The sequence below is a fragment of the Thermobia domestica genome, chromosome 14, assembly GCF_964235325.1.
Source record: "Thermobia domestica chromosome 14, izTheDome1.hap1.1, whole genome shotgun sequence".
Taxonomy (NCBI): domain Eukaryota; kingdom Metazoa; phylum Arthropoda; class Insecta; order Zygentoma; family Lepismatidae; genus Thermobia; species Thermobia domestica.
Window position 1 is genome coordinate 105,455,723 of NC_137467.1, and position 15,363 is coordinate 105,471,085.

A 15,363-nucleotide genomic window follows, 5' to 3' on the forward strand; every position below is an offset into this window, starting at 1 on the left:
ACTTTTTTGCGCAGAATGGCACTTCATATTAAAATTAGAACATTCCGTCTGTTCAGCTATAGATATCATCAGTAATACAAATAAAAAGAAATATCCCCCCCCCCTTTCCACATACATACCACAAAAGATAACTTTTCAGCACATCAACAAAGTAACTCAAATAAATTGAAAAATTTACACCTCAGAGGTACAAGATCGGTTGTCAGTTATAAAATTTTACAGTACAAGAAAACATGATTTTTCTACGAAATTAATATAAGCACATTCGACTTTTTTATCACTTGTTATCTACATACCTATGAGATTTCGGGCGTCAGGGTTCAAAATATTCAATGGAGAATTAAAATTATATGTGAACCAATAAAAAATATATTTTTCGGAAAAATGGACATTTCGCCTTTTACCTGAAACACAGAAATACCATATTTACGCGAATATAGGCCGCACTTTTTTTCCTAAATTTTGGCTTGAGAAATTATGGTGCGGCCTAATCGAGATTTTCCCCCTCACATCATAAATTATCAGTTTCAAAATGACATGCACGCGTATTATTTTGCAGCCTTCAATTTGAATCATTTCAGTTGTAACGGCAGATCCACATTTCCTATTTTAAAATACAAAATCAAGCAAATCTTTTTCCACATCTGGATATTTGCACTTTTGCCCTCAAACTGAACACCGACTTTTCAAGCTATTTAAGAGTTTCTCTTCACTTGCACAGCATTCACGAAGTTTCTTTCATCAACATTAAATTTGCGTCCAGCTTCCCACTTTCCGTGCTCCTTTGCATAGCTGATAACCTGAAGTTTAAAATTTCTCTGTGTAACTAGTACGCTTCTTTCCCATCGTCACTCACAAACCAAATGATCAATTTTCCTCGAATAAATCAACTTTGAACTTCCTTACACTTTCGCTTGAATTAGTCACGTCACCAGATCTCTCAATGCTCAAAACCTGTCCTGTTGGTGATGAGACACCCTTAGTTATGCGAGACTTGAAGAAGGGAAAGGAAAGAAATGCAACTTAAAGTACTATCTAATTGAACTTTCTCGTAAATTTAGTAGTGCGGCCTATATTCGAAATTTATTATTTCTATAATCTTGTATCAAAAGTTTAGGTGCGACCTATATTCGCGCAAATACGGTATACGTAAACAAAGTAAAGTACGTGAAGCATTAATATTTAGAGAAACACTTCACTAACTTTAAAAAAAAAAAAAAAATCACGTTGTAACTTTTACTAAGCACCACATTTTTTTCTTGCTATGATTAAGAAGCTTCTTTGCAGACAAAAATAGACAGCGATAGACGAACTAAATCCATTTCTTACCCAAATTACTCAGATCTGCATTTAATATTGATTTGCACTAATGAGTTATGGCTCTGATGAAAGTTTCACACACATGTCGCCTATTTAATATTATTTTTATGAGTTTAGTAGATAATATATGACGCTTGTTCTATCCCCAAACTTTTATATATCGTTGCTACGTAAGTGACACTATTTTTAAACATAAACAACATTCACAATTAAATCTAATTTTGTATATCTAAACATAAGACTATAAAGAAATTTAAATTAAAAACAGAATAAACATATTTATTTATCTGAAAAAATAAAAGTTTGCGCGAAAGAAAATGCTGATATCCAGTACATACATTCTTCTCTTGGGAACGCAAATAAAACTAAAGGTAATTAATAAAAAGGAAGAAACTGTTCTTTAAATTAAAAAGAAAGGAACATAAAATTCAATTTTTATTCAAAACTGGTAATGAAAAATATTTCAAGCTCATCACACTAAAACAGGTTTCAAAAGATAAAAAGGTAAATAGTTGTGCGTAAACATGAAAAGCAAATACAACATACACATATTTCCCTCGTACTGCATTGCCATCGTGTTGGTTTTCATAAAGTATACAAGAAATGTGACGAAAGGCACCCCAACTGGGAAGAATTTGTACGTTATAAAAGCTTGTATTTTTAACCTTTCGAAGCAATAGAAGTTGATAAGCCACTTGCAGTTATTCAGAGAGCTACACTGACATGACTATCAAAAGCAAAATTCATAACAAAATCGGAGAAGATGAAAAGGACGCGAAGTACAAAGATACACTTTGTTTCTGGAGACATAAAATACAAAGATACACATTATTTCTGGAATCGAAACACTTGAGACATAGCGAACATCACGAAGAATCTTTTGAAGCAATGAGAAATAACAAACTCTTCATCGGAAGAACAGTATTTAAAATCTTCTTAGGCGAAACCATAACTCCCTACTAATTAACGTTACGGATAAAAAAAATAATAAAACAAAATAAAAATAAATTCAACAATAAGATTGGACAAAAATGTTATTGAAATGTTTTATTTGTTTGGTACTTTTCAGTTACATTTTCTGAATCTTATCTAAGCCATTTGTTTTTGTTAATATATTAAGAAGTTATTAATATTTAAAAAAATATATATATACATTTTTCTCAAAAACGCAGGTTGAGAAAAAGTTTAACAATTTATTAAACTCTCTAGTTAATGTCAACAATTCGGCTTTTATTTTAGATTAAAATATAATTTTCTTTTAAGCATTGGAATTAATTTTTCTAAGATTATTTTCTACCAATGGTATCTGCAGCTAAATCACAAATGTATTTTAAGATTAACTGTAGTTCCTTTAGTGTAGCTGAAATATTTCTTAATTATACGTATTTTTTACCATTCAGTATTTTTATCACTCCGTAGAACAAAACACGGTAACTTTCATAAAATTTACACGATGTTAATAAAACTTGTCACGTGACATCCTTCGATCTTAAGACATAAGCTTATTGTTTGGGGTTAAAATTCAATGGTGCTAGTAGTGCGTAAAAACTGCCCCATCGAGTAAGTAAAAATATACATAACGTGATAATAGAACTATTTTCCATTTCCAGTAATTATTCAATATTTAATAATAAAAAAAATCAATTTATAACAATATAGTGTATATGTTCTGTATTATGATCATTCTCACTGCGTTTGGTTGAAATCAGTTAAGGAAGAGTGATACATAGGGTGAGTTCTCCATGTTCGGAGTTTCCTTGTTTAAATAATACGATAAGAAAAGTTTTCGCAGAAATTTGGTAAGATATTTGATTTTGACGCAATATTGATATGTTTTTTGAGGTCACTGCTTGAGATTAAAAACTGCGAAGAACATATTGCTAATTTCTCTCCACTACGATTTTACATAATATGTCATACGATAATTTTCGTATACAATTTACAGTGTGATAATTTGAAATTGAAATTGGATCTTTACAAAGGAAACAAGTGTTCATCGAAAATTACTTATTTTGGATCGTTCAATGCATTCTTGCGCAATGCCTATGTCGTAGCCTTCTGATTGTTTGTACGTCTTCAATCCTTTCAAAACCAAACCCACCTACTTTTCAGAACTTCCACCTTAGGAATAAAAACTACCTACACGGAGAGAGAGATTCGACAAATAGTAACAGGGTTCCCAATCTGTTTCCCCAAAAAATTTCCAGGATGTTTCCAAGACGTTTCAAGGACAAATCACCAATTTTCCAAGACTTCGACACAGGAAGGTATAACAGGATCAAAACTTACAACAGTGAAATGAAAAGTTCAATAGCTTATGCAATGAATATTAATGCAAGTATAGTAATAATACACAATCATTAAATATGCAAAGCGGAACGTAAAGTGCTTTTTTCTCTTGTTTGTTTTTTGCCTGCCAATTCCCCTTATATCCACCCGATCCACCTACATCCAGTACATGTATTTTCACTCTTTCTACATGACATTTTAATTGTGCAGCGAATAAATTTACAAACAACAGAAGTCTATTTTTCGTTCATGGCATCTTCATTGCGTGATAGTGTGACAGATATAATTAGGGGGGGAAAAGGAATTATATTACAAGTTTTTCAACTGAGTATGGAGTTGTGTGATATACTCATTTTTAGACATAATCTCATAATCTCATATGAAATTTTACTGAAGAGTATGTTATTGAGAAAATAAACTGATTATGGAGGACTGATACTGGTACAAAGCACAGTTTCTGGAGGATTGCTAGTGAAAACAGCATCCAAGAATGGGTTGACAGACTAGTGGATGAAAGAAGAGAGAATTTCTCCCAGCCAACCACCCTTTTGGGAGAAATACAGCCCACTAACCACCCACACATCCAGAATCATGACAAATTATTATTCAGCACAAAAACAGGAATAGTAACAGGGTTTGAAAAAAAAACTTTTTTTTTAAAAAAAAAAAAAAGCCCAACCCGCCTGGGCGCACACAGGTTTTTTCAGGTGTTTTCGGGTTAGTTGGGTTTTTTCGAAATATTTCAATGTCTTTGAGGTAAAAGTGTTAAAATGTGATTTATATGTTAAGATTATTATTGTCACAACTTGCAACAATTTTCTATTCTCTGCTGTTTTGAAAAAATGGCTGCTATTTTGAAATTTTACGTTGGATCGCTGCCGAAGTACATACAGCTAATTTAGAGTGTCTTGTGCTTCTACTCTGAACTTGTCAACTTAAAAGACCATAAATTGCGCCTTGTGGCGTGAATACCTGTTATTTTGAAAAAAGAATAGCAGTCATTTTGAAATTTTACGTTGGTATGCTGCCAAAATCTATACAGAAATTTAGTGTGTCTAGTGCTTGTGCCCTAAAAATTTAAACTTAAAAGACCGAAAGTGATATCCTGTAGTATGTGTGGTACAGGTATACGAACGAAAAAATGTAGATCAAATCATCCCAGGAGCCTCAGTGACGTTTGCCAAATATGAACACCAAATATATTAATTTAAAACAAAGATATAATTCATGATATATAAAATAAATGTTTCAAAATGTCTTACACGACATAAATATTTTCCAGCGTACAATAAATGGTTTTATTGTTGGAGTTCACGCCCGATACTTTGTGCGTTCAGTTACGGGAATTTCCCGAGCACTTGTTGCAAGACGGTTCTTTCCAGGAAATTAATTTAAAACAATTAACAAAGGTATAATTCACATTTTATAAAGTAAATGTTTCAAAATGTCTTAAATTAAATTCAATATCTTCTAGCGTAAAATAAATAGTTTTGTTGTTGAAGTATTCAGTTGCGACGCTTTGTGCGTTGAATTGCGGGAATTTCCCGAGCATTTCTTTCGCGGTTTTTTTTTCTTTTTTTTCTTTCTTTTCTTTTCAAATATGCAGGAGTTACAACGAAACTTCCACTAGTACGGAAGTTTGAATTCAGCAGTTGAAATAGTACGCGTTACGTAGTCTTCGGAATTCCGAGCATTAAGCTTCTTAAATTTCTCAAGAATATTTACGCTATTGGTGGTGTTGATTCTACAGAACGCTTATTTGAAGAGTAGCAACAAATAATTGAACTAAACTGTTGTTGTTGGAAAATCAAATTTTACTGAAGAATACTTGTGTTACCATCAAATGTAATAAAAAATAACACTAATAGTTTTACTAATGCACTACATATTTACTGGTAGTACCGGCACCTATGGCTTTAAACCCGTCCAACGTATGAAGGATAACGTCCCTCGGCGTCGCCGAGTCGGCGAGCACACTACTCACGGACAGTATTTTCTAAAATATATAATTGCATATTTTACTTCAAACTGACTATAAGCATAATCCATACATTAATTTGTTCTATAATTATCTGAAGCTAAGGTAAGTTTTTTTTATTTATTTATTTATTTATTCACTCAATCAGTGCATTCGGAAGTTTATAAAGGTCTTATATTGAATGCTGTTGTATACCTGAACGTGAAAGACTCTAATTCGCCCAAGGAAAGTCCAAAATTTGATAGAAATCACCTTCAATATAATCACCTTAGGTGTAGCAATAAAATACTAAGAAAAAGCTCACGACAAGATACGACATGACACAAGCCAAAGGAAGCCAAGCCAAGAAAAGAAACGAAGAAAAGGAAGGAAGAAAGAAAAATATCGACAGATAGATAGATAAAAAGAAAGAAAGAAAAAAAGGAAGGATGGAAAAAGGGGAAGAGAAAATATCGACAAAAATCTACAAAAAAAAGCCACATCAAGTTCATACAAAATCTAAATTTTGATCGGTTTACTCTCATTTAATCAAGGGAAATCTTTAAACAAGTTTCTTTGAGTAAACATTCAAGTTATGGTTAATAATTATTACAAAATGTACATAAATTAAATTCGTTAATCATTACAGAAGTACCAGATATAGAAAACGTACCATGAACAACTTATTAATTAAAACTCACAATTAAGAATCGAAGAGGTTAAGAACATACCGGGAGCACTAAATGGATCACTGTCCACTATTTCCTGGATTAACAGATGACACACCGAGTATCTTGACAACTACCAATACAAAACCGGGTTTTCAACAAAAAATTTACAAAGGAAGTTGAACCAATTAGATTTACTTAACAGACCAAAGGTTAACTCTGATATCTGTAAGGTGTTTCAGTACTTGGATTGTGAGTCATAGAAGTCACTAAATGCAATATACATATAATATAGCAAAAGAAAATATTAAGGTTCAAAAGGCACTTGATCTAACGTAGTTTGTCTATACATCCAAGGATTTGAGAGCCATGCAACAATTTGCAAATGTGTTTACGCTTATTAACAAACCTAGGAATAAAACAGAAATAGAAACATTTGAAAGAATTTCTAGAGTTTAAATATTTGTACTCTCGATAACAGATTTAACTTATCATTTTCTTCGGTCCTAACAAGAACGATTTTTCAATTAGGTCTTAGCCATAGCAGTCTTTTGTTCTTCATTCGACAGAAGGAAGTTTAATACAATTTGAATGTTTAATTTCATTGATAAATGATCCACACTTCGTACAGCATGGACGATCCTTTCCTGCCTAGTATTTTCTTTGTTTCTTTCTTATTTATTTATTCCTTTTATCATCTCTACCTAAGCATACTACCTTCATCGAATACGATCTAAGATTCGCAATATTCTTACCTGATGAGCATAAATTGTGTCATACACCAATGTCCAAGATACACCTGCTAAATATAAGGGTAAGCACACATTCCAGTTACAGATGCCATGAACAGCAGACCAACCAAGCAACGCTCCCCAATTGAATGTCATCCCCAATATTAGCTGCGGCCAACTTGTTACTCTCTTCATGAGTGGATACACGACTACTAGACCTGGATTTAAACAAGAGAAGAAAAGTACAAAGTCCAGAATTTCCTTTTCTCACAGCTGTTTGTAAAGTGAAATTTAAGTGAAGTGTGCACAATCAAACTATGTAGATTTATAATATACGTATACCTATTTTCACATTTGCATCAAAATTCGGATATGTAGTATCAGTTTTTTAGTCCCTTAAGCTTCGATATAAATAGACCAGTCAAATACAGGGTACTAATATTTTCAGTGGCCTGTATGTAACAGTTAAATATTTTCATATCTCAAATTACTAGATAAGATAAGCAAACAAGTCTTACGAAGAATCGGTAAACAATCACTTTCACAATAAACAATCAATTTTCTTGTTACTTCTATTACAAATACCTACAAAAATTAATTTTGGACATAAAGAAGTCGATACTATAAAATTAGACAGTCTTACATGTTAAATCATCTAACATTAAACATGGTAGCTTGATCGTTAGGATTATATTTAAGGTTACCTTACTAATGACTTGCTCAAAATAACTGCCGTACGTAACCTTGCATTTGAACTCACTTTTCTCTACTGCGCCAAGCGAAAACACGGTTTTGCAATGGTGTAATAAATATGCTGCTGCATGATTATTATGAAAGATAAAAAGATGTTTTTACTACCACAAAGCACAGATCTTGATCTTTCAGAAAATGTAATACATCTAGCATAACATCTTGGGAATCTAAATTTTAAAGATTTCAAACTTAACTAATGAAACTGTGATTCTTGTAAATTTAGAGAGCCTATATAATCAAAAGACCTTGAAACCACACAATATGGAATGCTGTTCCAAGAATTATAGCTAGATATGTTTTCAAAAGTAATTAAAAATAGCCGGGTTCAAAAGCCCACTCTGTCATGTTTCTCTGAAATTCTACGTTTTAATAATTACTATTTCAAGGTCAAATTTTTCAAAAGCAAAGAAAAATTAAAAATCTGGGCCAATATTATTTTATTTTATTTGTGTCGAATAAAAACTATGGATTTTGTTTGGTTGTTCAAGATGATGTACACTTTATATGCTTTCAAGCAGTTGTATAAGTCAAAAACAAACAAACAAAAATGTAACATATCCCAATATCATTATTTCATAGACTGATAAATTTGTAGGGGTAAAAACACACTTGTATGTTTGTTATATATTGTAATGTTGTGCGTTTCTTTCTTCTTTTGGAGTGCTTTTCAGAAGAGAGTGACAACTCGTTGTGGCATTATGATCTGTTTTTGTATTGAATAAAATAGTAACTACATGTGTATACAAGCACCAAGTGCCCCTAACCCAAACCACTACCTCTGTTGTAATTATTGTTAGAATGAACGTAAACAGGTTAGGTAGCATACTTCTCGATGTAGGATAATAACTTCAGCTAAAGTTCTGTTCATTTCTTATAGTAATATCGTATGTTCTTCCAGTAGCATTGGTGAATTCACATTCTGTCGGAACATAAACTATATTTATAAAAGAGAGCTAATAACACTCTTAAGCGGTGTGTCGGTGGTATTATTTTCTTGCAATATCTTGTAAACCTCACCACTTGCTTACTAATGCAGTCCTAAGCTCTGGATTACTTCTTGAACTGCTTAATCATATGACTTCTTTTGCTCTTGGCGAAAAAGGGTAACATCAACATTTAGAGTCAAACAGTAGTATATTTGTATGACTTTCTTCTCTCCTCTTAGAATTCGGAACTGTACACCGAACAATTTATGATGAACAGAAAGTGTCCACCTTCCTTCTATTAATCGACATGAGAATATTGAAACAACATTATTCTCATATCTATTAACATTGTACTAGATCGATGTTTTATGAAATGTACTGAATCGAATTTCTGGAAGTATCGGTGTAGTACCAGTGCGTATAAGGTATCATTTGCTCTGATTTATGACCCATATATGTGTAGGCTTAATTTATCCAGGTTTAATTTAGGGTTTTTGGTCCTGGTGAGGAGGGAGTAATTCTGCGGGGTAACTTGAATGGTCATGTCGGCAGAAGCAGGGAGAGGATTGAATACACGGTGGGTGAGGTGTGAGAGAAAGAACGAAGAAAGAGAAAGAGTGATAAACTTTACAACGCCATTCAATTTGGTGATTTACAATACAGTTTTTTCAGAAGAGAAAGGAGCTCTTTTCGACTTACAACAGTTGTAGAAAAGAAATCCTAGCATGATCAAAGTAAACAGTAGGATCATATCAATGGCAGCAAGGAAGACTTTGGGTAGAAATTCAGGGAAAACTCTCTCTGTAGAAAAAGAGACGTGGTGGTGGAATGAAGAAATGTAAGAAGCTATTAACGTGAAGAAAAATACACAAAAAAGTGAATGCTTCTGGGCCAGAAGAGGGAAGTAGTAGAACAGTAAACATGGTAGTGGCTAGAGCAAAAACGCAAGCTTGGAATGAAATGTATGACAAACTTGAAACACCAGATGAAATGAAGTTACACAAATTAGCAAAAGCTAGATGCAATGAAGGATATTACGCATATTAGGCGAATGAAAGGTCATAAGCATTGGTGCTCACCCATGAAGAAGGGTGAACGGGAGACGGACCAGTTACTTCAAGAAACTCTTAAATGTAGAAAATTCGAGGAAAGTTTTCAGCGATGGAACTCCAAATCTTGGAGCAATATCAAGAATATGTCGGAAAGAAACAGATAAAGCGTTAAAGAAAATGAATAAGAAAAGATATAGGTTCAATTGCTATACAAGAAGAACTATGAAAGAGTTGGGGCTATCAGGTATAGACATCTGATACAGGAAAATTACGAAAAACAAATATTTAGAACAAAAATGTAGACGGGCGATTACGGGAGGAAACGTCAAGGGAGAAGAACAGTTTGGATTTATGCCAGGAAAAAATATAACGGATGCAATTTTTGTACTAAGACAAACTATGGAAAAGTATTAGGAAAAACAAAAGGGATTGCACATGGTATTTATTGATTTGAAAAGGCCTGCGACAGATCACTGCGTTAAGAAGTATAGAGAGCTCTGAGGAAGAAAGGAGTGCCGGTAAATACGTAAAGATAATCCAAGATATATATATATATATAGGGGGGGTTACGACCCAAGTAAGAAGTGTGGGATTAACACCCCATATCTCTCTTACGGTTGGATTACACCAGGTCTCAGCGTTAAGCCAAAACCTCTTTAACATTGTATTGGATGTTATAATTTAAGACAGCGTTTCCCAACCTTTTTTAACTTGCGGCACACTACGGGTGTTACCTGGATTCTCGCGGTACATTTATAGATATTATTTGTAAATATAAAACACAGTGGTATTTTTTGTGATTATCGATCTTCTCACAGAGAAGAAAGCTCGATCATTGGTTTCTCCCCGTGGTAAATCATTATGCTTATTTTTCATTCTAATTTAAAAATGGAAAACAATTGCAATGAAATATTGGACTCAGGTTTTTAAAAATACGCTTTCTTTTTAAAAACTGTATCCAACCTTTTACTAAGAACGAAGATCACTAAATAACGAACAAACAAACGAGTTTCTTTTACTTTTAAAACAAAAATGTAGCTAATTTGTCGAAAGGATTGAGAGATATTTTAAACTTTCAAGTTACAAAATAGTCTGCAACAATAAAGAAGCAATAATGGTCATAACAATGATAACAAATACTTTTTTCAACATTAGAAATGTACAGAACAGTAACCCGGTATGAAACTTAAAATTGTAGATTCATAGTAGAGGTTCATAGTAATATGAAATACAAATATACATTTTCCCCTATGTTTTGCAATTTGATTGCTATAAAATTAATAATTTTGTTTCGATTCCTTGCGTCACACCAGCGGCCCATTCAGGGCACACCAGTGTGTCGCGGGACACCGGTTGGTAAACGCTGATTTAAGATGTGAAGAATGATGTTCTCTGGTGTATGATATTCGCCAACAATACTGTACCATGCAATAAAACAGGAAAGAAGTTAAAGGGAAAGTAGAGAGTTGGAGGAAGTTCTTGCAAAATAAGAGAAAAAAATAAGTAGAAAGAGAACGGAGTTTAGCAGAGAAGGAAATAGGAGAGTAAAAGCTGCAAGAAGCAAGATTGAATGAAGTGAAAAATTGTAAATATTTAGGCTCATTTTATACATTTAGTTGTCAAGAAGGGCGATTTGGAGGATGAAATAACACACAGAATGCAAGAGGGATGGTGAAACTGGAAGAACGTATGTGCATTCTGTGTGACTCTAGAATCATACGTAATGAATAAAGGGATAATTTACGAAACACTAGTTAGGACAGAAGTGATATACGGAGCAGAAATATAGCCCATAAAGAGAGCACAGAAAAAAAAAGATTGAATGGTACTGAAATGGGAACGCTACGCTGTATGTGTGGGATAGCAAGAAGATAAAAAGTAAGAACAACAAGGCTGATAAAGCATTTAAAGAAGATTCAAGGAAGAAGACTGCAATTGTACGGGCATCTAATGAGAACAACAAACGACCATGTGGTCATAAAAGTGATGGCAATGGAGATGAATAAGAAAAGAGGTAGAGGAAGAATAAAGCGGGAAATAGATGGACCTGGTTAAAAATGACTTAGGGAAAAGGGCTAACACGAGGAGAATTCCGAGACAGTTTTATAAACAAAACTCATCAGAAACGCCGACTCCACGTGAGTAGGGAAAGACAGAGAGAAAGAAGAAGGTCTTGATGAAGAAAGATTCAAATACTTGTCTTCTATAAGCGAAGAAGTTTTGTACGAAACATTAGATTGTTTTATGGAATGCATAGATTCACTTAGATAATTTGATAGTGCTGAAACAGTTTAATTATTAACGATAGTCTATAATATGTTTTTCTGTTATAGTTTCAATGTTTCTCGTCGCCATACCAATGTAGGTTTGGTCACAAATACAGATTACCTCGTAATTTACATTTGCATCTACGTATTAGCTTTTGTGGCCTGTTTAAATTTGTCTACACTTTACGTACTTTTAAGGCCACTTTAAGACCACATTTCTGCGCAATTTTTCACATCATGTGGGAAAATCCTGAGAAATAAAGAGTCTAATTTCTTTGCTTTTTTCTCTCCTAGTACTTTAAAGTTTACGTCCTTTTTTCTAAATATTTATATATTTTGGTTCCACCTATCTAAAGAGTGAATATTATAACCATTCTGGAGAACAATTTTACAGACGAAGTCGACTGAACTTGTAATATTTTGGTTTGCTGATAGTAATTTGTAATCCCTGAAGAATAAATTTATCCAAACAATTGACTTAAATTTTGTTGAATGTGCAGATTCTTGATTTATGTAGACATCACATTCATTCGCTTCTCTGTAAATATTCGTGTGAAATTTGTTGTTCTGTCTGCTAATGGCCATATGCAGAAAATTAGTCTTACGTTACGTGATGATTTTCAAGTTACGTGATGAACTTGATTTTAGGGAGAATATTGTTAAACTCCATATGTCGATGTTGTAGATCATTTCGTTTGTAAATTAAAAGGGAATCATTTGCGTATCTGTAATATTTTACCAACCTGTATTTTTCATACTGTAGAATTTTGCTTTCGTGATGATTAATTACAATATTGGTTCGAAACGGGAGAGGGGGCCACCCATGGTCAGTCTCCCTATTTGATTGTAACCTCGAAGGAAGAGTCATTGAATTCATTGCTTTTGCATTCTTAAATTTATCGGAAGTGAACCGGACATGTCTACAATGCTGACTGAAGCAAATTTTAATTTTTCATACAAAGAACACAATCATTTACAACTAATTCATTCACGTAAGTCAGCGTTGCCGATTCCTCACTTTCAAAATTAACATCATTGGTATGAAATGATGATGATGCTTTATCAGAAAAACATAGAATTCGGGTACACAGCAATGCGATACCTTGTTTTTATTAAATCGCCGGGATTTCTGAAATCCTTATCTTCAATTACCAACATGACATTAATTCTTTTCCTGCTCTGCCTGCAAAACTTAACTTATCTGTAGAAGTAAGTTTTGCCTTAGTTGATCATTAAAGTTTTATCTTAGCAGTAAGCATCTTCACTGTTCCATCAGTTCTATCAAATGGACCCTTACAGAGATTTGTGACAAAGAAATATCATTGTCCACGCCGGTGTTTTTTATACTTTCACAAATTAGAAAAATTCTTTTTACTCTTACGTTGTGCTACTCTCCTATCTTATAATTCATAGATATTCTTCAATTTCGGTGTTAATTTATAGAGAAAAGCAATCAGATTCTCTTAGACTGCGCAAACAGTGGTTGTATTGCGTTACAAGCAATTACTTATAACATGAAGACATCTGTGAAAAAGATCTGCAGATTCAGTCTTAAAGTGGATACAAAAGGGATGCATGATAATTTGGTCATTGACTCAGTGTTAAGACTCGATTTCATCTTGGACAATACATGTATAGTTTTCAGATAAACTTCCGATTAGAATGGCATCGGACTCCAACGTAGCAAAGGCGATGCAGCTGAGAGGGCGGCTTCATTTATCATTTTCATTTGACTGTCTTTCATCTGCATGTTCTTTGCCTATGCTTTACGTTGAGAATACCGCTGCTGGACTCCCGAGTAGTTGGTGACAGTCTGAGGAAAGAATTATCAGTAGAAATGAGTTTGCTTCACAAAGAACTGGCGGTGACTTGTCAGTGGTCAGTTGTTTCATTTTCTCAAAGGAACTGGTAAAGACGTTAATGTTCCATTGAAGAAACGCTATAATTTGAAACATAACATTTAAATCACGAAAGCAAAATTCTATTGTATAAAAAATAAAGGTTGGTAAAAATACTACAGGTACGTAAATGATTTCCAATTTGGTTTACAAAGGGAAAGATCTACAAAGTCGACACACGGAGTTTAACAATATTCACCCTAACATCCCGTAACTTGAAAATATCAGTAAGACTAATTTTCTGCACGTGACCATTTTTTCAGACAGAACAACAAATTTCACACGAATATTTACAGAGAACCGAATGAATGTGATGTCTACATAAATCAAGAATCTGCACATTCAATAAAATTTAATTCAAATGGTTGGATAAATTTATTCTTCAGGGATTACAATTAGTGTTGTAAATAGAAAAAAAAAAGTTCGTATTTTTTCAGAAATGTACGTTTTTTTTAGAAAAAAAAAATTGCCTCTCGTTTTTTTTCTAAATTTCGTTTTTTTTTCAAATAGTCATTTGTAATGTATCTTACGTCATTTAAATCTGAAGTATTTTTATGTAGGTGTAATTACCATAAAATCTGGTTTGGAGTCTATCCTAAATTTGTCTACACTTTACGTACTTTTAAGGCCACTTTAAGACCACATTTCTGCGCAATTTTTCACATCATGTGGGAAAATCCTGAGAAATAAAGAGTCTAATTTCTTTGCTTTTTTCTCTCCTAGTACTTTAAATTATTTTTCATTGTTATTCCGATGTATATTAATGTTTTAAAATTGGCTACCTAGCAAAACTTTTTTTTTTTTTTGGGAAAATATGTTTATGAGACAAATCAAATATTAAGTGATATAATGATGGTAAAAAGAAGAAAATATCTACTTAAAAAATCATGAATACCTACTCATAGATGTTTAACCAATGTTTGTATAATAATTAAATCAAATATTCATGTAGCTAATGACACACACTTACTTACTTGTTGGTACCATAAAATGTAACATAAATTAAATACTAGATACTGATACGGTACAAATATTTTACAATTTATATGAGTAGCGTACCTACTAATAATCCGGGTTTCTGTAGTGTTTCACCAATATCAACCAAGAAATAAAAGTATAAATGAACATTTGTTTTTTCGTCAAAGTAGGCCTTTAATAAGTACGAAAATAATATCACGAACTGTATAAAATGCAAATAAGTTGTCTAAAGGTAAAAACTAATACTAATTTGCCTACTAATATTTTTCTGAATATCATATATAAATAATTTGTCGACTAGATATATGATATGCATTGCCGGCTCTACTATATGTGCAACACGCGCATTTGCAGGGGGCTGCAATATTTATCATAAGTATTTTGTTTAAAATAAATATTTCTTGTTGGAAACAGACTTCATGATCATGGTAGTTAAAGTTACTAAGCTGGCCTTCTATTTGAATACTACATTCATAAATTTTGTTTAGGTCGCATTAGTTTGACACATGGTCAGTGATGTTGTC

General features: G+C 32.9%; 1 protein-coding gene across 6 annotated transcripts in view; it reads right to left on the minus strand.

The window, feature by feature from the left end:
- The window catches only part of Coq2 (ubiquinone biosynthesis protein COQ2, mitochondrial), a 345,825-nt gene that overhangs the window by 56,254 nt on the left and 274,208 nt on the right, over positions 1 to 15,363 (minus strand). For all 6 annotated transcript variants that reach the window (XM_081738711.1, XM_081738706.1, XM_081738712.1 and 3 more), the window contains one exon: positions 6,990 to 7,183. In XM_081738711.1, coding sequence (XP_081594837.1) covers positions 6,990 to 7,183 — 194 coding nt within the window. The remainder of the gene's footprint in view (positions 1 to 6,989; positions 7,184 to 15,363) is intronic.